Genomic DNA, 23159 nt, shown 5'->3' on the forward strand with positions numbered 1-23159 from the left:
TTGCATAATGCCTAGATTTAGATTTTTTTTGCTACGTATTGCTATAAAGTACAATGCTATTCTTGCATAACACATTTCAATCTTCTGTATGTTTAAACAGGTCCTACGAACAGCCCGAACCCCAACTTTCAGTAAGTGTTATTTTTGTGATGTCAAGTTTATTTTGATTTAATATTTCATCATAGAAGTAAAATCAGAAATTAAAGTGAGCGTTTGCTAGTTTCTATGGGACTTTTGTCTCCACAAGCTGTGAAAAACTAGACCGAAGTGTGCATGGGACTGTGTAATGGCCGAATCTAACGTGTACCTTATGTAAGTCATTTATTTTACTCCATACACAATCTGACAAGAACTCCCTCACTTACACACTGGAATACATTAGGTTAAAACGAGAAGTGATGTCATACATGTGAATTATTCATAAGGCTCGTTCTAGCAATAGTCAAAGCCAGGAAAGACTTTGTCATCTAATGTTATTTTTACAATAGTGATTTCCTCTCTGGATGTAGAAGATTATTCTTTTTTTTAAATATTTTGTTACTTCTCTGTATCCAACATAAGCTCTCCGTAACTGGTTTGCCAAAGATGTCTGCCGCTTTGTGTAACCATGCTAACCAAAGACGTGACTTTAAAGTTACCTTTTAAAATTGCCGTTCCCATCAGTTGAGCTAACGGTGTTGGTTCTGTATAGGCAAGCGTATGGTGACAGCATGAAGATACAGGAGTGCATCATCTTAACTGATAACTGTTGAACCATACTCAAACTTCTGTAGCATTCCGTGTGACAAAGCAAGTATTCAGATTCCAATATTGTGCTAAGATTTCCAGTATCTAGGCTCATATGTGAAAAAATGTAACACCAATTCCCCAGTTCTGTAGGACCTCTAACAGGTGTCCTCTTTGAAAATGCTGAAGGGTCTTACGGAAATACCAGTAAGCAGACAAAGAGTGTCCTATTGTTGGATTTCCACTTGTCTCATCCTTTGGAGACCGGCATCGGCTTATTCCCTTTTCTCCCTTGAAATGGACTTACATTTGCATACAGTAATAATAATCTTTATTTATATAGCGCCAACATATTCTGCAGAATTAAAGTCTATATAGGGGAAGAGCATTTGACATTTTTTAATGTTTCTGAGCACCTTTACTGTTCTGTTCTTTGAAGTAAATACATTGAATTAAATCCTTCATGATAACGTAGTTCTTTCATACTTCATATCCATTTAGTGACCCTTCTGTTCTCATAGTTTAGATGTACAATGTCCCTTTAATGTAAACAAATTGAAAGTTGTCCTTATATAAAAATACCTTAAGCTCTACTTACAGTTTATGGTTCAAGTCATATTTATTCGGAATCTGACATCACAAGAAGTTTCACAAAAACATGTAGTACAATAGTGAAAGAGGGGTTATCTTGTATACAGGCAACAAGAAATATACAGCATGTAGCATACAAAAATTGAGGAAGTGATGGAGAATCCACTACAGTTTGGCAGCATAGAATAAGTCAATAATAGATAAGAAGAGTTAAGTGAAGAAGAAAATAGAGAAAGACAGCCAGAAAAGAAAGAGACTTTTGTGGTGTCTCTGATGATGGCTAAGCCAATAATACATCTATTTCAGAGTGATATTTAAGATGGAAGGGTACCGTTGGATAGCCAATAGAGATGAGCGAGTATATTCGCTAAGGCACATTACTCGAGCGAGTAGTGCCTTAGCGGAGTATCTCCCCTCTCGTCTCTAAAGATTCGGGGGGCGGCGCGGGTGACAGGTGAGTTGCGGCAGGGGGGAGAGAGGGAGAGAGAGATCTCCCCTCCGTTCCTCCCCACTCTTCCCTGCCGCTCCCCGCCCCCCGCCGACCCCCGAATCTTTAGAGACGAGCGGGGAGATACTCGGCTAAGGCACTACTCGCTTGAGTAATGTGCCTTAGCGAGTATACTCGCTCATCTCTAATAGCGAAATCAAAAAAGCATGTGATGGGTACAATTTATGTAGTTTGTGGGGGGATCTATACTATTGGGATAGCATTTTAAGATTAAGCTTCTGCAGGCTGCAAGAGATCGACATTTTATGAGTAAGAACAAAGGCTTTATTCCAGAGTTCCTTGGGAAGGGTCTGACTCAACACCTCCTCCCAAGCTTCCCTTTATCTAGGGGTGGAATCTCCTATCTCCCCATCCAGTAACAACCCATACATCAAGGTCTACATCAACACGTCAGGTCCTGGGCTCATCCCCATCTTCAGCTCCTGTATAACCAGAGCTAGTTTTGTAGAAGAGAAATCCTGATTTAGAGTATGGGTAGCACTAGTAGGGATATTTCCCAGGGCATTGACTGCCAAATAATTCCTAATATCACTTTGTGATGGAGCCACACAGGAACCGTTTTTCTCATGAATATTAAAGCTTGTAGTAGTAAGAACGAAATTCCTCCAAGATTTCCCAGGGGTAATACACCATCCCTTTAGTGGGAGACTTAATAAAAAAAATATGAGATCGATGTATATGAGGGTGGAGTGCCCTGGCCAGTAGCCTCTGGTATTCATAATATCTGGTCCTTAACTTATCTCTAATGCAGACTGATTTTTGGTCGAGATCACTAGAATTTGGTCTTGCAGTAAGATTGTGCCTTATTAGAGGCTTCCCTTAGCCAAAACATATAGAGCAGATGTATCAATTTATCTGAGCTTTCTGTTTTCAATCTTGTGCCATGGGATATAAATATGCTTCGGACTGCGCATTTCATTAGTCGAACTTCACACCAGCCCCCCAGTGTAAGGCGGCTGGTGTTGGGTCTGACTAATGATCAGCCAAGAAATTAATGATGGCTTGTTTGATATCCACAGGGCATGCCACATCACTTAATAAATTATCATTTAGATGCCATGACAACTGGTCTTACTCCCTGGGGCCTCCAAAAAAACATGGACTGGAGCATGGTCGGACCATAAGAAGGTGTCCATAAAGCTTCTCGAGTTTCCATCCAAGAGTTCATCGAATATAAAAAAAATGGTGAAACCTACTTTAACTGTTGTGGGCTAAAGAATGGATACAAAACTCCTTTAGAGTTGGATGTAATACCTGCCATAAGTCAATGAGCCTTAAACTTACTAGAGTCCTCTTTAACTGTCAAATTATAGAATAGGAGATCGAAGACCTGCCCACAGATGTAGCAACAGAAGGATCAAACACTAGGTTGAAATCTCCACCCAGAACAATCCTGGATCCATCTGTGAAGGTGCTAATTCTTGAAAAGTACGAACTCCAAAAGGGACCTGGTCCTGACTCGGAAAATAAATGTGTATACACAACCAGAAACAAAGATTTTTAAGATGATGAATCCCCCAGTAGTATCAACCTCTGAAGCTATCAGGATGGGTTGAAAAGATTAATGAAACACTTTGCTATTTGGATGGGGACTATGAAATCAAGTAGTTGAGTATTTACTAGTGCATTTGGGGAAGTTAGAGGCTACAAAATGGGTCTCCTGAAACAAAGCTATCAGTATTATTTTCCTATGAAGCCTACATAAAATCTGACTACATTTTTTCAGGTTTGTTGAGGCCTCTTGCATTATAGGTACCTAAGGTTAATGTAGCTATTACTGTTTGATGTGTGCTTCCATGCAAGAATAGCCAGAACACCTTTGAAGGAACACCAAAGACAAGAAAGTAAAGAAACAGTAGAGAAAAAAGAGAGCAGCAATAGAAAAACAGGCAAAACAAATACAGAGGTTGCTTATAAGGCAACCAGTACCAACTACTAACATATGACTCGTATCTACAGCAACACTAAGTGCTGTAGATCCTAAGTGTAAGAGGAAGCCAATGACCAGGACTGCCCCCCTCCCCCACACTAATCCCAACATCAAAAATACACCTCTTAATTGGGTGAAAAAAGTGGTAAGGCTAAACCAGTAGACTTAAGTCCTATCCCCCCATAGGCAACTCACACCCCCTACTTGCAAACAACAGATTTTGTATAGTATGTATACAAAACATCAAGAAAGTAAACAACTAATTTTTTTTTTTTCCTCATCATGGACTTGGTAGAAGTTGTGTTAGTTTGATTCACTCATGACCTTTAATCTAATTTGTAGTATCGGGCTAGTTTACCTATTTGGTATAGTCAATTAAATATTTTTTGAAGCTTGAAAACTCTGAAAGAGGCAACAATTGAAATGATTTATGAACTCAAGTGGTGCTGAGGCAACAATAAGAGTGAAGTGGATTTTTGCCAAGGGGAAGTAATCTAGTAGTTTGAGTGAAACTATATAAGCATGCGGATTAATTGCTAAGAAGCAAATGGTTGGGAATGCCACTAATGTCTAATGCTCTCAAGAATGTCAATTGCCTTAATAGTGTTGTATTCAACCTAAAAGGTAAATGTGCTAAATAATTAATTACATTTGGGAACTGTTTTGAGTTTATTGGCTAGTATTACTTTATGCAGAATCATCAGTTTGTCTTTAGCCTATCAAAGAAGAGGTCTCTTTTATTATTAAGGTTCTTTGCCATGTTACCATCTGAGAGTTGCGAATATTTAGAAAAATCAAAAAAAAATGAGCACACACTTTTTATTATGACTGTGATGTAGATATTCCAAGCTGCAGTCGGTTTTGTATGTCTACTTGAGGGGTATTAGTCTACTCTGTGTGGTCTGGAAGGATGCTGAGGTAGGCCCATGATTTCTGTACAGTTAATACCTGTCTGTTACTATCAAGTTTCTGCATAAAAAAGGGGATTGAACTTCTCTTCCAGATTAGTGTTAATCACACTTTTGTGAATTCCCTTTGCCTAGGCTGAAACAGTATTAGCAATATTCATTCACATTCTGCCTTTTGGCAGGGAGGTAATAAAATGTCTCCAATTAGATTTTGTTGGTGTATCTACAGAATTCTTTTCAGAGGTGTAAATCCATCTTCTGCTAAAGGGTCTATACATTAGCATTGCTTCTACACACTTGTAACCTGACTCGCTGTGCAAAGTACCTTACACATTATTAGATGCTGTAAAAAGGTAGCTGTATTTCACTAGACTGTCATGGGAAATGTCATGGTCTGCAGTCCATAGACGCTGCTAAGATTGTGTCGTTTAATAGTAAGCTTGTAACATGGTTGAACTTTAAAGGTCAGTGGATATTGTGTTTATTGGGCTCTACAATATGTCATGCCCATTATGGTGGGTTCTGTGGTCAGTATCGATTCTAATACAGACTATAGGGCAGGTTTTGTAATCCTTGTAGGAAAGCTTTGCCGTTGTTCCCTGTTGGGATCTAATAACCAAGGAAAGAATATAGCTAAAACATGCTCATATAAGGCTATGTGCTACATAGGAGATAATGGCTCCAAGGTATGCCAAGAGAGTGTCCTTTTGGCACTCTGGCACATATGTGTTGGACTCATTTGTATCATTGTATTAATACAATGTACACTTTTGAATACAGCTGGATCCCGTATAATAGAATACGGCACAATATACATTTTTTTTTTTACAATGGGAATATACTGTACATGGTCAGGCTAAACTTTTAAAGTATATATTAGGAACCCAACAATATGAATTCTGCCTAAATTCATTTGACTTTTGTTTCACCTCAAAAATGATGAGCTCAGCTACAAGATTGCCCATGGCTGTAATAATGTGCATGATTCTAGTTTGCGTAGGTTGTATGCATATAAAAATTGTCTGCCACCTGTGGGCTGTTAATTCTGAAGACATGGCTGCATGGCCCGGAGAACTGAGGATGATAAATGCCTTTTAATTTTAGATACAAATTGTATTAAGTAATTACAAGTCAAAGACCCTGTTGGGACATTTTGCTTCCACTAATCTTGACCTCATCTGTACCTTTTTGGATACAGAAGACTTTAATGGCCTCTAAGTTTTTTCTTTGTTGAAACTTTCAGTAATGTCTGTTAGTTTTAGGAAGGATTTTAGTAGTCTTCCATGCGTGCTTTGGCAGGTTCAGAGGAAAAGCATTTAAAACAAATTACTTTTTTCCCTACAGAATTTTAAGCCTTGGAAATCTTAATTGCATTTAGGAGAAAAATATTTGCCCTTTTACCAAGTTATTCACCTCATTTGTTTTCTGGTCATCAAGTGGTATGGTATTCTCTGCCGTGTAATTCTGTGTACAATTTATGACGGTGCTGGGTCTGTATTCCACATTATACGTAGATATACGATAATCCGCTGATTATCTGCAGTCGGAATTTATTGGTCATGAAGGTTTTTTTTATTAAAATGGATAAAGGCAAGTCTGCAGTTCCAAAACTTTATGTTGTACATTGTCACGTTTTATGCCTATCCTTTATTTTGATTTATTGCTATGCAATTATGTAGACCTAATAGATTCTACTTGTACTCGCAGAGCATCTATTGGTCACTTGTCGCTACTCATATTTGTGCAGATATGCTAACAAACACAGTATGTTCAATTTTGTTCTATAAAGTGTTACTTGAATATCATCATGGTTTAACTTAAACCATAGCCCTCTGAAGAAAGAAACAACCTCCTAAATCTGACCATGGACTTGAGACACTTATCAGCACATTTTGTTATCACGCTGTGTTCGACAGCGCCCCAGTTTTGGCCCCTCCCCGCCGCTGACGTGTCAGATTTGACCCCTTCGCATTCAACAGTAGTTTGTGGCTGGCTTGGCGTAGGGGAGAGGGAGAGAGAGAGAACAGGGAAAAAAAGCTCGGCAACCGGTGGGTCCCATACATAAATGCTCGAGTCTCCGATTGAAGTCAATGGGGTTCGTTCCTCGAGTAGAGCTCTCAAATTTTACGAAAAGCTCGACTCGAATAACGAAGATTCGAGCGTTTTGGTTCTTGCTCATCTCTATTTATGATATACCACTTCAGAAACAAATACCTAATGAGATGGAAAACCATGTATGAGCTATTCACAGACACAATATATTGCCTAATTTTTTAAAGGAGTTATCCCAAAATCAAAGGTGCCTTTAAAACAATAGATCATTCAGAAATAAGCATTTCCACAATTTGATGTGTTTTAAAATTGTTGCTGTGCTGAGATAATGAGAATCCATTCATAAGTAATTAGCAATGCATTAGCTGGTTGAAATGCATGCACAGTTTCTAATCTGGCAATAGCAGCATCCTCATTTAGAAGCATTGATCCCAAATGAAGGTGAAAGGTGGAAATTTGAATTCGGCTTTCATCCTACTGGGCAGAATAAAAGCTGGACATATGCAGTAGGACATTATCTAAGACATCACACACCAGTATCCACGGGGCTTCTAGTAAACAGCCTCTATAGTGCGATCACGTGTGCCTCCTCTAAACCCCTCCCTCAATATCTCCTGTTCGGCATTTCTTAAATACGGAAATTGAAGACATAAAAATACAAGAAAATGTACTTTTTCAGCAAGTTAACTACTGTAAACAGTTTATATGCACATTTATCCATGTTGGTGAGATTCTCTGTAAGTAAAATAAGTTCTGAAACAACCCTTTAACACTTGTGAATTAGAACAAGTAGTAATATTTGTTTTGGTAATGTAAAGGCTGATGCAGAATTCACTAATGAAAAAAATTTCAGCCAGCTACCGTATATTCTCAAGTATAAGCTGACCCAAATATAAGCCTAGGCACCTCATTTTACCACAAAAAAACGCGAAGAACTTATTGACTCAAGTATAAGCCGGGACCCCCTACAGTGATTTTCGGGGAAGGGCTTTAAACATAAGCCCTTCCCTGAAAATCATCCGTAGTTGTAGTAAAAAAAAAAATCTATGCTAACCTCTCCGCCGCTGCCGGCGTTCAGGCACATCTGGCAGCTTGGGTCCCTTCACTGTCATGACGTTCTTTCAGCAGGCGGGGATTTAAAATTCCTGGCTGCTGAAAGGGCTGTGTCTGATTGGCTGAGCGCTCAGCCAGTGACAGGCAGTGCTCGGCCATTTATTGAATGACAGCTGAGCGCTGTGATTGGTCACAACGCTCAACCAATCACAGGCAGAGCTCGGCCATTCAATGAATTCAAAGAATGGCCGAGCGCTGCCTGTGATTGGCTAAGCGCTGTGACCAATCACAGGCAGCGCTCAGCTGTCATTTAATGAATGGCTGAGTGCTGCCTGTGATTGGCTGTACACTTAGCCAATCAGACGCAGCTCTTTCAGCAGGTGGGATTTTAAATCCTCGCCTGCTAAAAGAACTTGATTACAGTGACGGGACCCAAGAGGCTAGATGCGCCGAGCCCCCGGCAGTGGCAGAGAGGTAAGTATAGATTTTTTTTTTATTTTGAATGAGGCCTAAGTATGGGACCCTCACTTGAGTATAAGCCAAGGGAAGCTTTTTCAGCATAAAAAATGTGCTGGAAAAGTCGGCTTATACTCAAGTATATATGGTAATTCACTTACATTAGCATTGTCTAAGAAATAACAGAATTATGTCACTAATTCTAAGGACATCAACATGCTGATTTGGTCAGATCCTCTATAAGAACAGAAAGTCCTATACCAGGTATGTCATTGAGGTGAAATACAACACCTGATAGCAACAGAGAAGCCCCAAGCTGTTAGGAGAATCCGTTTTTTATTTTCCTGTAGCGTGGAGACAGCTGTTTTCAATAAGAATAGCAGAGCTGGCTTTGCCTCATGGACAATACATTCCAGCTATTGTGTCTGTTTAAACAAAGCAAATTAAATAAACTGCAAACATTGTTGTATGATTTCCGAGCCATTATTCAATTTGAGTAATAATTTAGCCACACTTTCTCGTCTAAATTATTTTTAACATGACAGGATGTGTAAGTCATTCCAAATCCTCCGTCATGTCTTATGCAGTCCAGGCTTAAAAAAATAAAATCATGTAAAGCCCCTGTGTTGACTACAGTTTTTCCAAATATTCACCTGTAGAGGTATACATATCAGACTAACATTGGCCACCATGTGGCAGATCAAACATGTATTGGGTAGATTGACTTCCAGCTAATGTGTAAGCTATATACATGGAAGTGAAAGTTTGTTTATTTGTTCTTCACAGACTCGTACATGATTGGATGGATCTCAACACATAGCAACTAGAGATGAGCGAACGCGTTCGTCCGAGCTTGCTATTCGTGCGAATATTAGGGTGTTCGGGATGTTCGTTATTCGTAACGAACACCATGCGGTGTTCTGGTAAATTAAACTTTCTTCCCTGAGACGTTAGCGCTTTTTTTTGGCCAATATAAAGACAGGGAAGGCATTACAACTTCCCCCTGCAACGTTTAAGCCCTATACCACCCCCCTGCTGTGAGTGGCTGGGGAGATAAGGTGTCACCCGAGTATTGAAATCTGCCCCTCCCGCTGCTCGCTATGGATGCATTCTATATGCGCTCAATGGGGCCAGCGGCAGCAGCGCTGACCCCATTGAGAACATATAGAAGACAAATCCTTCTTCTCTGGCACAGCTGTAACAGCTGTAGCAGAGAAGAACGATGTTTGCCTATTGAATTCAATGGAACCGGCAATACAGCCGACTCCACTGAATGCAATGGGCTGCCGGCGATCGCAGGATGAATGGTCGGAAAGGGGTTAAATATATAACCCCTTTCCTGCAATTCATCCAGAAATGTGTTACACTAAAAATATATACCGGCGTATAAGGCGACGGGGCGTATAAGACGACCCCCCAACTGTCACCTTATACGCCGGTAATACAGTGGAGCAAAGAATAAAAAGCATTACTTACGTTTTTAGATGATCTGCGGCGCTCCTGCAGGCTGTCACTCCCTCCTGGTCCACGGCAGACAAGCTTTCTCCACGAAAGACTTTAAATCCCTGCCTCCAGAAGCACATGTGCCTTCAGCCAATCACAGCCAATGACAATGATGTCATTGAATGGCTGTGATTGGCTGTGTTTCTGGAGGCGGGGATTTCAAGGCTTGAAATCCCCGCCTCCAGAAACACAGCCAATCACAGCCATTCAATGACATCATTGTCATTGGCTGTGATTGGCTGAAGGCACATGTGCTTCTGGAGGCAGGGATTTAAAGTCTTTCGTGGAGAAAGCTTGTCTGCCGTGGACCAGGAGGGAGTGACAGCCTGCAGGAGCGCCGCAGATCATCTAAAAACGTAAGTAATGCTTTTTATTCTTTGCTCCACTGTATTACCGGCGTATAAGGTGACAGTTGGGGGGTCGTCTTATACGCCCCGTCGCCTTATACGCCGGTATATATTTTTAGTGTAACACATTTCTGGATGAATTGCAGGAAAGGGGTTATATATTTAACCCCTTTCCGACCATTCATCCTGCGATCGCCGGCAGCCCATTGCATTCAGTGGAGTCGGCTGTATTGCCGGTTCCATTGAATTCAATGGGCAAACATCGTTCTTCTCTGCTACAGCTGTTACAGCTGTGCCAGAGGAGGACGATCTTTATGCTGACAGTGGGGGGGGGGGGGGGCACTCTTGCCGCTATTGTGGCTTAATAGTGGGACCTGTGAACTTGAGATGCAGCCCACCATGTAGCCCCTCGCCTGCCCTATCCGTCACTGTGTCATTCCCATCACTTTCCTGAATTGCCCAGATTTTCACACATGAAAACCTTAGCGAGCATCGGCGAAATACAAAAATGTTCCGGTTGCCCATTGACTTCAATGGGGTTCGTTGTTCGAAACGAACCCTCGAGCATCACGGGAAGTTCGTTACGAATAACGAACACCCGAACATTTTGGTGTTCGCTCATCTCTAATAGCAACCAATCACAGCAAAGCTTTCCTTTCACTAGAGCAGGTTAAGGAACGATTCACACAGTTTTAATAAATAAGGTCTATTGTTTAATCTATGGTAAAATAAGATGTTTTGTGATTCAGCATGGTGAATAATTTAGAAGTGTGGTGGTTTCGGAATGCCTCTGAAAAAATAGAAACCCATTGGTCAAGCCCAGCTGAAAGCTAAAGAAAGTAAAATTACTGTGGGTGAGACAAGTGAACAGCGTGACCAACTACTTAAGAATGATCATGCAGGAGCCAGGGCATCAAGGGCTGCAGAGACCTCAAAACAGCATGAGGCCCGAATGCTAAAAAAGAGGGAAAGTGCTAGGTCATCAAGGGCACCAGAAACCACAAAACAGCATGAGGCCTCACTTCATATATTATGGGAAAGATCCACTACATGGAGGGCTGCAGAGGCCCTGAACACCATGAGGCCAGAATTCAAAAAGAGAGTTTAAGAGCCAAGACATCAAAGGCTGCAGAGAGCATAAAACAACATGAGGCCAAAATTCAAAAAGAGACTGATTTAAAAAATTGATGCTTTTCTTTACTTATCTTATTAGGCCAAAGACAATAACGAGTTGTTTTTTTTTTAAGTAAGAAATGGCATTAGAAAATATTTATATAGATTGCTGTATACACAGGCAACACCGGGTATATGAGTTAGTATCAGATAAGAATTTTACTGATCAGTTTAGCCGTAAAATGTGGTGAGAAATTTAGATCTACTACAACCTAAATGTTGGCTTTATTTATTCAAAATGGCAGCAATAGACTTGTACCTGCTATTTATCCAGTTTTGATTCCATGTAACATTGACAGGTCTCTCATGCAGTGTAGGTTGATGAAAGAGTAAAGAAGATATAGGACATTGGGTAGGTACTTTATTTTGGACTAGGAAACAGTCGGGGCATAATACGTTACACAGTGTTAACTCTACATAGGTCTTCTCTCTATACATACAAAGCATCTTCTACTTTAATTAAGACCATTGAGTAATACTAGCGTATATGAACTATTAAAATGCTAAAGTATTGTTTAACCTTTTCTTTAATATGTGCAAAGGCCTAAACAACTGTTTCCAATTACCAGCTCAGCAGAACATCATGCAGGATGACCTTGTAGTTCTGACCTTTCGCATACCATAGCAAAATGGTTTTAGCATTACAGATTTTACCCCGAAGACAATAACTGCAATATGGCTATAGGGAAACAGAAAACATACAAGCAATATCTTATGACAGTTTGTTATTGCAATCTGTTTTCTTTCCAAATCCTTAAATTGTTTACAAGTAAAAAATGATTCTATAAAATATTGTACTGAACAAGACTACTGTTAGGAATTTTCCAGCTCTTGCCTTGAGTACAAGGAGCCTTTGTCAGTATTGTCTCCTTTACCGTTGGATTAATAGATTAGTCTTTTATTTCAGTTCATATACTTTTCTGTGGATGTTTAATAGAGATTTTTTAGCTGAATTGAAAGTAAGTATAACTGGGTATACCTCAGGAAGCTATTGTACTCTCTTGGTTAACATTTCTATATGAACCATTAACGTTCATGTTTCATTGATCTGCGTTGAGTGTAAGGTCCAAAAACAAAAACAAAAAAAAAATCACAATAAAATTTTCACAGGTTATATGTATGCACATATGTAAAGTGTAATCAAAGCAGAAAACAGGGAATTGGCTTATTACCATCCAGATATACAGAATGAGGCCTTAGTCAGACGGGCGTTTTTTTCGTGCGATTTGCGCATGCGCATGCGTCCGGCGATTTTTTAAAACCATTGATTTGCAATGGTATCGGACACATGAGCGCTTTTTATGCGCTCGTCCGATAAATTATAGAACATAAATCGCAGATCGCACCTATCTGCGATCTGCGATTCCTGTTCTCTTCTCTATATGCGCTCAATGGGGCCGGCGGCAGCAGCGCCGACCCCATTGAGAACATATAGAAGACAAATCATTCTTCTCTGCCACAGCTGTAACAGCTGTAGCAGAGAAGAACGATGTTTGCCCATTGAAAGCAATGGGCTGCCGGCGTGCGCGGGATGAATTGTCGGGAAGGGCTTAAATATATAAGCCCTTCCCTGCAATTTATCCAGAAAAGTGTTAAAATAAAAAATATATATATACTCACCTGCTCCCGGAAGCCGGAGTTCCGCGCGGCCGGCCTGCAGTGGGTGTGAAGGGGGTGTGAGTCAGACCTGCCCCCTGATTGGCTCAGCGCTGAGCCAATCAGAGGCAGGTCTGACTCACACCCATTCATGAATTCATGAATGGGTGTGAGTCAGACCTGCCCCCTGATTGGCTCAGCGCTGAGCCAATCAGGGGGCAGGTCTGACTCATACCCCCTTCACACCCACTGCAGGCCGGCCGCGCGGAGCCGGGAGCAGGTGAGTATATATATATTTTTTATTTTAACACTTTCCTGGATGAATTGCAGGGAAGGGCTTATATATTTAAGCCCTTCCCGACAATTCATCCCACACTCGCCCGCAGCGCATTGCTTTCAATGGAGCCGGCTGTATTGCCGGCTCCATTGAATGCAATGCGCTGGACAGCTCCGGCCCTTTTCTAATGAAACGCGGCTAGGAGCAGATTTTCGGGCGATTTTCGGGCACCGGTCACGCGATTTGCGGATGTGCATCCGACATGCGATCCGCAAATCGCGCGAAAAAACGCCCGTCTGACTAAGGCCTGAGTGTGCAAAACCCAGGGAAATCTGTGAACATAGATGCAAAAGCAATACTATGGTGGCATATTAGTGCAACAGGACAAGGCCTGCACTCTCTGAGCAGTTTGTATGGGGTGGCTGAGAAGCCGTGTCACGGTAGAGATGAGTACAGCGTTCTCTATATAATTTTGTGCACAGATGAAGGTAGACAACAGGATATGGATGACTAATGGAATTAGGTGAACGTGACACCAGTGCCTGAGTTAAAAAGTCTTGGTAGAGAAATAAGACTAACACATAATTTAGTAAGCTGCAGGCACACATTTACTATGGAACATGGAAGTCTGCAAAGATTTTAGACAGTAGAACTAGCATAATTCTACACAATTTAAACCTTGATACACGGTTAGATAAGCCCTGGGGAGGCGACACCTGAAATAAAGGGGAGCTATAGAAAGATTGACTATGACTGACAAAATAAAACACCTATCAATCACGACTAACAGCAATTGCCACCCTGAAAACATGAGCTAAAGTTCTCCAGTACTCACTCAGTTGGACCTATGGAAAATCTCTGCTGTCTGCAGCTTGTGGGTCAGGGGCTTCTCTAGCTGTTCACTGCAAGCATGGAGGAAAGACATGGTTTGAAAGGGTTTCAAGTCTTGAAAACAACTGTAGGCTTCCTTCCTTCAAAGTAGTGGGTGAACGATCAGCTCAGCAGGGGATTACAGGATGGTGCAGTAGCTTCTCCAGCCTTAGATTAGGAGAGGATGTTAGCAGGAACAATAGCTTCATCTGGCTGCAGACATCTTTCACCTCCTGCCCTCTGTCTTGCTCTCTCTTCACACTGCTGCACTCCACTGATTGCTTCTCTTCCCCCTCTCAACTCTCTTATATTTTCCTAATGTGACACAGATCAGGAGCATCAGAAATTTACCAGCCACCTGCACTCAGGGAACTTGTGTCAGCTCAGCCCCCTCCTCTCAGGAAACTTGTTTTTAGCTAGGCTGTGGTTAGCTCTACCCCCGGCTAATCAGGGAACTTCTTCCTTTGGCTGGGTCACGTGATCCGCAGGTCTTCTTTGCTACATACACAAAGTTTTCCCTAGTTCCTACCATGATTATATTTCAGTGAAAAGACTTAGTTACCTTAACCATTTAGTTCCCTATCCAGACTCCATCTTCTTATTAAACGAAATACAGCATCACTACCCTCTGTTAAATGAGCTGTAACTAGGACAGTGGCTCTTGATTTGCAGTTAAGTACTTTTATACTGTAGTGTCACACTTAAGGTCACTACACTAGCACCCATAAAATTATAATCAAATAATTATTAAAGCATCAAGTTCGTATCCAGATACAACATCCCACCAACGCATTTCAAACCTCTCATAGTTCTTAGTCTTAGCAAGAACTATGGAGCATGAAAGATTCAAAACGCATAAGCATAGGGTTTGTATCATGGTGCATGTCCACCATTGATTTTAAGCTGATGATACAATAAACATTTGATTTTATATATATGATATGAATAATTTTACAGGTGACATCACAGTATTACTTTTGTATGCTCGTATGTAATCATTCATTTAACATAGTAATATAAAGAAAGTAATTTATATCACAGCTAACTGGTATAACTCATGAACATCAGGGGTTATCTACTAACCACATGGTAATGGCCCTATTTTGTTTAAATTATAGTATCTTTTATGGTTTAAATTATAGTATCTTTTATGGCGCGACTTGTCGGAACTGCTGAAAGAGAACTTGTTGGAACTGCTCCCGCCGGGTGTCAGCTGTAAGAAACAGCCTGCTCCCAACGTTTGAGGGTCCTGTATGGCCTCCCACGATAAGATTGCGGGATGCCGTGCGGTTGCCATGGCACCTGGGGTCCTTCTGAAAGGCCCCAGGGCTGCCTATGCAGAGTGCCTTTCGAGCTGTACCTATGGCATGGCTTGATAGTCTGCCTGTCTGATCGCTGCACAGTATGATGTAATGCCACAGCATTACATCATACTGCCGGACAGGTTAGGGACTATCTGTATTACAAAATCCAACAAAGGAAGTACACAGGGGCGTAAGTATAGAGGATGCAGGGGATGCGGTTGCACCCGAGCCCAGGAGCCTAAGGGGGCCCATAAGGCCTCTCTTCTCCATATAGGGAACCCAGTACTATGAGTAAAGCATTATAGTTGGGGCCCTGTTACAAGTTTTGCATCGGGGGCCGGAGCTTCAAGTTACGCCTCTGGAAGTACAGTATATATGGATATGGGCTAGATCATCTCACCACACCAAAAAGCCCCCTGTGTTTTAGGGTGATACTTATATTAATGATATAGTCCGGATATTGAACTATATGGAATTCACTTTTAATATAAAGTTCTGGAACTGACACACCTCTCATAACATTAATGACAACAACCTATAAATCCTGTGTATAAAATAAACCAAGACAGAGCTGTATTCACTTGTCTCTAAGACCTCTTGATGTATAAATATGGCCATGGGCTCAGTTTTATGTACATGATGAGTAGGATTTATTGCTTCTTTATTTTTCTATAAATCTTCGTGATAACGTGTTCTGCAGCAAGAAAATGTCTGGTCTGCATTTGCAAAGCCTAGGAAATGCAAAGGCAATATATAATGAAATCCAGTATCATACATCGATCAAATTACTATGTGCATATCCACAGTTACATAAAATATCACATGGCATGTGAGGGGATCTGTTTCTTTTTTAAATTCAGTTTAATGTACTCAAACTGGAAAATCACTTTGATAGCAGTAAGATGAGAAAGTTCTACTGTGCACTAGTATGGCCCTTCGGCTTAATTTGATTTTTTTATTTTTTTTTCATAGATCACCTGATTCGCTGTGTGTGTTTGTCAATGAAGTTCTCCAATATAACTTTGTGTACATTTATCTAAATTTTATATAAACATTATGTACATTAAGTGGTTCACTATCTTGTGTTCACAATCGGGGATTCATTTGACTGGAATATACTAATCTGCACAAGCAGTTTTTGGGTCATTGCATCTTGGGACATCCACATTCATGTGTTACTACAAAGACAAGTGTGGCGCAGAAATGTCCTAAGCTCCCACTCACGACCTGAAGGTTGCGGGTTCAATCCCCGCTTGGTTTAGGTAGGCGGATCAAGGTTGACTCAATGTTACGTTCGTGTGGGCAAACAAGCACCAAGCTGGGGAAAATGACAGAACTGGCATACAAAACACAGAGGCGAAACTGACCCTGTGCTGAAGGGAAGATGGCAAGGCCCTACCTAACAAGCGGAGTGATCGCCTCGATAAAGGCGGCCCTGAGCTGGAACGTTGGCCCTGGCACCACCAGAATAAGTGGTACATTGAACCAGGACAAGTACGGACAACCACATGCACAAACACACTTACCACACAACCTCGCACACTAAAGCAGATGATAAAGCTGAATATAAAAACGAGGGATTAGTTTGTGCATTGGCCAAGGACCTTAAGCTGCAAGGCCGTGACAAGGCTCCTCGTATCTACTACTCGTCCCTACTCTAGCAATACACAAAAACGGGCAGCACATTACACAAAACACTTTTGCATTGTGATAATAGTGGAAGCATTAAACTAACAAAATTTCCTATAGCTTCCACGCAGCCATATGACAGACAAAGCTTATTCTTCAAGATTGTATCTCTTGCACCATACATACTTATATATAACATGGTGCACAGTTTCACTTGTGTTTTGGCAAACCGTTTATATTCTCGCCGCTTCCCTTCTCCATTATTGGATAATTCCCACTCATAAAGGAAGCGATTCCGATAATCCATTTTAGGGAACTGCCCTCTGCTTTACATATCTAGAGAACTGGACATAGATCTGATCTTCATCGACAAATGCTGACTGACTTTTGTACTTTGCTGGCATACAGCGTTCTTCGTGACAGCAGACACATAGTAAATTGAATAGGTGTTGAAGAATGCAAGTTTGTGAGACTCGTACCTCATCAGTCAGCCTGAAGGTCATCCAATCACAGTTTTTGTCTTGCCCCTCCGAGAGCTTGTCTACGGGGCAGCCAAGGACTTGCTTTACATTTCAGAAAGGAAAGCGTCTAGTTTTTCTCTGCGCTTGAGGTTTATTTACTAGTCATTGTTAACTTTTAAATGTTGCTGTGGGGCCATGAATCAGAAATCAAGTCAAACTCTAGCCCTCCTTTTCAATATCCTTTACGAACAGCTGAAAGCATTTATATTTCATTTTAACAAATAACCACACTTTCAGCACAGTTAATTCTGCAGTAAAGCGTGTCTGCTCACTTTGCACTGCGTTTTACAGAGGAGAACACATTTTTGTGCATGTGCCCTGTGTTGTTTGCTGTTCTCCATTGGCTTTATGAAGGAACATTATGGATTCATTATAACACGGTGCGCACGGAGGATGTTACGTTTGCAGGTTCATGTTCGCTGGGTTCTCTAGATTGCTTCTACGTGTTTGCAATTTCCAAAAAATATTTAATCGTTTATAAAATGTATCGTGAAAAGGTTATGTGTGTTACAGTAAAAGTTCTATACTTTATGGCATGTTGTGTTTGATTGCCAATTGACTTGTAAGATCATGATAAAAAAAAATATTTTTGTACCTTGGGGTAAGGGAAAAAAAGGAGTGGAGGAAGGTCAATGGAAGGTGATTCACTAAGACATTTCTGCGACTGAAAACCAGTTGCATTGCTGGGAATGGAGTAGCTTTGGGGACAAGCACATGCTTTTTTGCACGCACGGTTCAGATGAATGGGACAGTCGTAGGAATTTCTGCAACAAATCTGTCTTGTGTGAATTTAAGCTAGAGCTAATATGAGCTTATATATACTGTATGGAATCAGGGGCTACCAATATTTATCACACAGCCTCAGTTTATCTGTAAAAATGCTACCAAGCTTTCATTTATCATAGTCCATTTAAGGCTGGGTTAATAGTAAGTTTTTCTTCAATGTTTAGCATACATGTCAGAAATGCTCCCAATGTACATGCTAAATGTTTCTAATGGGGGCTTTTGGCCTTTTTCTGGTCAGTATCCAACAAGAATACAGGTTTTTTTCCCCGTAGAGTCCTGTACAAAACGTGTCTGTTAAACTGATGCGATATAAGCCTTTAGGTGACAGTTGCCAAGGTATGGCATCCATTACATGCATCCATTTGGCTGATACATCATAAGTAGTGATGAGCGAGTATACTCGCTAAGGGCAATTGCTCGAGCAAGCATTGCCCTTAGCGAGTACCTGCCCGCTCGAGACAAAAGGTTCAGGTGCCGGTGACTGGCAGGGAGCTGCGGGGGAGAGCGGGGCGGAACGGAGGGGAGATCTCTCTCTCCCCCACCCCCCCCCCCCCCCCCCCCCCGCTCCCCCTGCTGACTGCCGCCACTTATTGCTCCCCCGCGCCGGCACCCAAACCTTTTTGTCTCGAGCGGGTAGGTACTCGCTAAGGGCAATGCTCGCTTGAGCAATTGCCCTTAGCGAGTATGCTCGCTCATCTCTAATCATAAGCTTTTCTATAGTATTTCATAACACATCCATTAAACTGATACCTTTATTACCTGTGGGTGCCAAATACATTAAACGGATACCTAACAGTGGCATTCATCACCCATAGGCTATAATGTGGTGGTCACCAACCAATGGCATACATCCCCTTGTGTGTGGTATAGGAGACCTGAGTTGTGACCACATACATTGGTAATTGACATTAATGCACATATATCCTAACCACCGAACAATTGCATATTCAAATGGCATAATAGTGTTAAATGTCACACTGTAATTTCTTGTTTCTCCACATTTAAGGTCTTCGCAGTGAGCTTTGGCATGACGCACATTGTGCAGTCAGAGATTGCACTACAGGCCTGCTACATTGGATTTAAATATAAGTGAATGCGATTGTGTTGTGACTTACAAGTTGCTGTAACCCTTACAATCACAAGAACTCCCTAAAGTTTTGATTTCTTGCAATTGTCAGGTCACCGCAAGTTGCTGGTCGCAATGTGACTACATTTACTTATGCTAGGATGCAGTATAGCAACACAATAGTGCAATCCAAAGTGTGCTGCACCTAAAGTTATGTAGAAGTAGCCTAAAAACTTTTTTCCTCCATTGAGTTAAATGTGGCTCCTAACCTTGATTTACAGTTGAATGTGGCCCACAAGGTCCAAAAGGTTGGCGATCTCCACCATAATATCTGTTTAACAGGTCCAACATAAAAAAGATCACAATTCATTGGTTAAACGGGTCCTATATTAGTCTATGGGTGATGGATGTCATTGTAAAGGTACCTTTACACTCGGCAATTACCACTCGAATTCTCACTGGAAACAGTGAATTCACATGATAATCATCCCGAGTGCATGTGGCTGTTGACCGGTCACTGAGTGACAAACCGCTCACCTGTCAGAGTTGCAGAACTAAAAATCAAGCGGCTGTCAGCCCATGAAAACAAGAGCCAGATGGGCCAAAATGATCCCGGTCCACTCCGACTTCATTCACTTGAACGACTATTGTAAGCACAGGAGCAATAGTCAGGAAGCATTCTATGAGACAGCTATCAGGTGCTTATGCGCTCAACGGTCGTCCTGTTTAAAGGTACTATTAGGCACCTGTCAAAGCCCCGATTTAAAGGGATCTGTCAGCTTAACTGCAGCCATCATGTTATATATAGAGCAGGAGGAGCCGAGCAGATTGATATATAGTTTTATGGGGAAAGATTCAGTATAACTTGTGTTTTATTCATTTATATCTCTGCTCATTCTGGGCTGAACAGTCCAATGGGCGGAGCTATCAGTGATTGACAGCTGTGTATGACTGTACATACAGGGAAGACTGTCAATCACTGATAGGACCGCCCACTGGACTCTTTATCTCAGAATGTGCAGAGGATATAAATGAATAAAATACAAGTTATGCTGAATCTTTCCCCATAAAACTATATATCGATCTGCTCAGCTCCTCCTGCTCTATAACATCATGCCTGCAGATTGGACAGCCTGTTTAATCTGACAGATTCACTTTAACACATAAGTTGGGAGTTTTTCCCAGCATATATAATAAAAGGAGGCTAAGAACAAAGTGTGAACCCAACCTGGCTTCAAGTATGGCAGAGTTAACGTTTTTCCAATATGTCAGTTTTTTAGGAAAACATGAGTGGGATAGGTTGTGAGTGGTCTTTGGAATGCTGATTTGCTCGGTAGCTGTGTCTGGCTACTTGTGAAGGTTGACATGAGTAACTGAGGCAATAAACCTATAGAATTTACAGTAGCTCGACATCACTTTAGTCTGACCTACTTCCACCAAAAGTGGCACATTGTTCCCTCTCTTCCAGAGTTTCTAAAACATCTGGACAAGGTTGAACTTAATTTGCTATTGTAGAGGGGACCATATATTATTGTAGCACTTCATTCATTTCAAGTTGCCTACACTACCAACATATTCGACAGTTTTTAACTCTCGCACCAGCCTAGGGGTGCTCACATGTTAATTTCTACATTTTTATCAACTTCTGTAAATGAGGTTTTTGCTTTATCAATGTTGTCCATGACCCTCTGCCTTAAGTAGCGTAACTTCTTACAGAGAGATGTAAATGTAGTATAGGTTGTCTGTGGAAAATACAACTGGTTGCTTCCATAAAAAAATGATTGATTCCATGATACCTAAAGAAATCAGTTGCTGAAATCTTGCGGGTAGTTTTTAAATGCCCTAATGATCAGGCTGTAGAGTAGATACTCATTTTAGCAATAGAGTTCCTTTCAGAACTCTTCAATACTGGGGGGCATGTTGAACAAATATTCAATTTTACAAACGTCTGCCGAACTAATGCCTAATTCAGATGGCCTTTAAAGTGTCAAATTTTGAGGCAGATCTGACACCACAAACAACTTTCATGTAGATCCGAACATGGACTTAGCCGAAGTCAATGGGGCAAATCACCTGCAGCTGCCCAATGCAATTTCCACATGGAAACCACATCAAGAATTGACAGGTTAATTCTTTTTTCGGGATGCGGATTACAAAATCTACGGTGCAGATTTCCATAGCATTCAGTAGAATGCTAAAACAGCTTGGATTTCACTACAGATTTAGGTGCATTGATGGTACAATCTGCATATTAGCACAAAGCCTCAGCAAGCCCCAAACCATATAAAGAGCCATTTTTAGACTGTTCCTTTATGATGTGCAATTAATCCATGCATAGCTAATTAACTATCAATTTTGAAAAAAAAAAGACCAGCTAACGGGAAAGTAGAATTTGGAGCACCTTAACAACCTGTGATTAGTTTGTGTGGAATGCCCCGCAGTCATCTAGCATTCCTTGACTCAATGAACACTTGCATAGCCCCAGGATGTACATTGTGTCCTACCATTCTGCAGCTGTGCTATAAATGAGGTAGTCATGACCCCAGCACTTTTAAGGCAACAGTCTATGAGAAACTGTACATTTTAACCAATTCTCTGCTAGAGAGGAAATTAGGCTGCCGGCAGCCTTTATGTACAAAATTTTCATTTTAGAATATAGCGATATAAGAAATACTTCTATAGAAAATGCTGGAGAACACCATATCAATTTGCATATTTAAATTAATAATCCTAATTTTAATTATCACTTTTGTCCTGATGTGAGCGCAGCCATAATTTTGATTTATAGAATTGACAGTACAAGAGCTGAGCAGAACACCTGATCAGGCGTAGATTCTAAAATCGGCCTTATGTTGTACAGGTAGGTGTCTCCAAGCTGGCAGCAGGTAGGGACAACACAAGTGGGTAGGGTCAGAAAACAGTTAACTATAGCCATTTCTTAGCCCCGCACAGTAATAATGCCCTCTTTGTGCTCTCACACTGTAATAATGCCCACCTTTGGTCCCACATAGTATTACTGCCCCATTAGTGCCACCCTCCTTATTGCCCCCCTCCCATAGTACTGGTGCTGTCTAACAGTATTGATGCCACTCAACTGTGGCGACAGAGGAAAACCCATGCCTGCTGCCAGTGGGACTGCTAGGGTCTATTCTTTTCTGCCCATGTCAGCACTCACTTAAGCAGTGCTTTTTTTCTATTCCCCTCAGTCGTGGAGCTCTTCTCTGCCACTCTCCACGATTCTTGCAATATTCTCTCCTCCCGCCGACTTATCTCATTTTCCAACTACCACCACACAGTACTCGCTTTCAGGCTCTGCCCTTCCTGTACTGACTCCTCTCTCTTCCCGCACTGGTTGCCAACAATAATTTGAATAGTGGAGCAGAACTCTGCTGTGCCATAGTATTCAATTGCAATACAACTGAGGGTGCTTACATGGTGCATCGGTCTGGGCGGCCTGCTACGCCTCACAACATCACCTGACTATCTTATTGGGATTTCTTCTGGTAGAGCCAATTTTCAGTCTACCCCTGGGCCTGGTCCAATAATTAAACAAGAATAATGTACTTTATAGGGAATTGTTGAGATTCCTAAATTTGAAAGCAATTATATTGAACCTCCTAAATGCCAGATCAGGATCAACCTGACTATTTTTATATACTGACCAATTCAGGCCAATGAAATCTTCTTTGTTTTATAATTCTGAAGTTAACTGTAGTCATCATTTAGGATATCCCATAGAATTTTGGGGTCCAAGGCCTTTTCATATTCTCTCTCAGTATTAAGGTGATTCCTCATAATTTACCATATTGCTGCATTTGTAAGCTCCATAGGGTATTGTTCCATCATTCTTACTTGCATAAGCT

At 41.2% G+C, this 23159-nt stretch overlaps 1 protein-coding gene across 1 annotated transcript in view; it reads left to right on the top strand.

Annotated features, from left to right (window-relative positions):
- ROR2 (receptor tyrosine kinase like orphan receptor 2) overlaps positions 1-23159 on the top strand; it is a 156836-nt gene that overhangs the window by 122480 nt on the left and 11197 nt on the right. The window contains exon 4 of the mRNA XM_066604047.1: positions 101-131. Coding sequence (XP_066460144.1) covers positions 101-131 — 31 coding nt within the window. The remainder of the gene's footprint in view (positions 1-100; positions 132-23159) is intronic.

Source organism: Eleutherodactylus coqui, chromosome 5 (genome assembly GCF_035609145.1).
Source record: "Eleutherodactylus coqui strain aEleCoq1 chromosome 5, aEleCoq1.hap1, whole genome shotgun sequence".
Taxonomy (NCBI): Eukaryota; Metazoa; Chordata; class Amphibia; order Anura; family Eleutherodactylidae; genus Eleutherodactylus; species Eleutherodactylus coqui.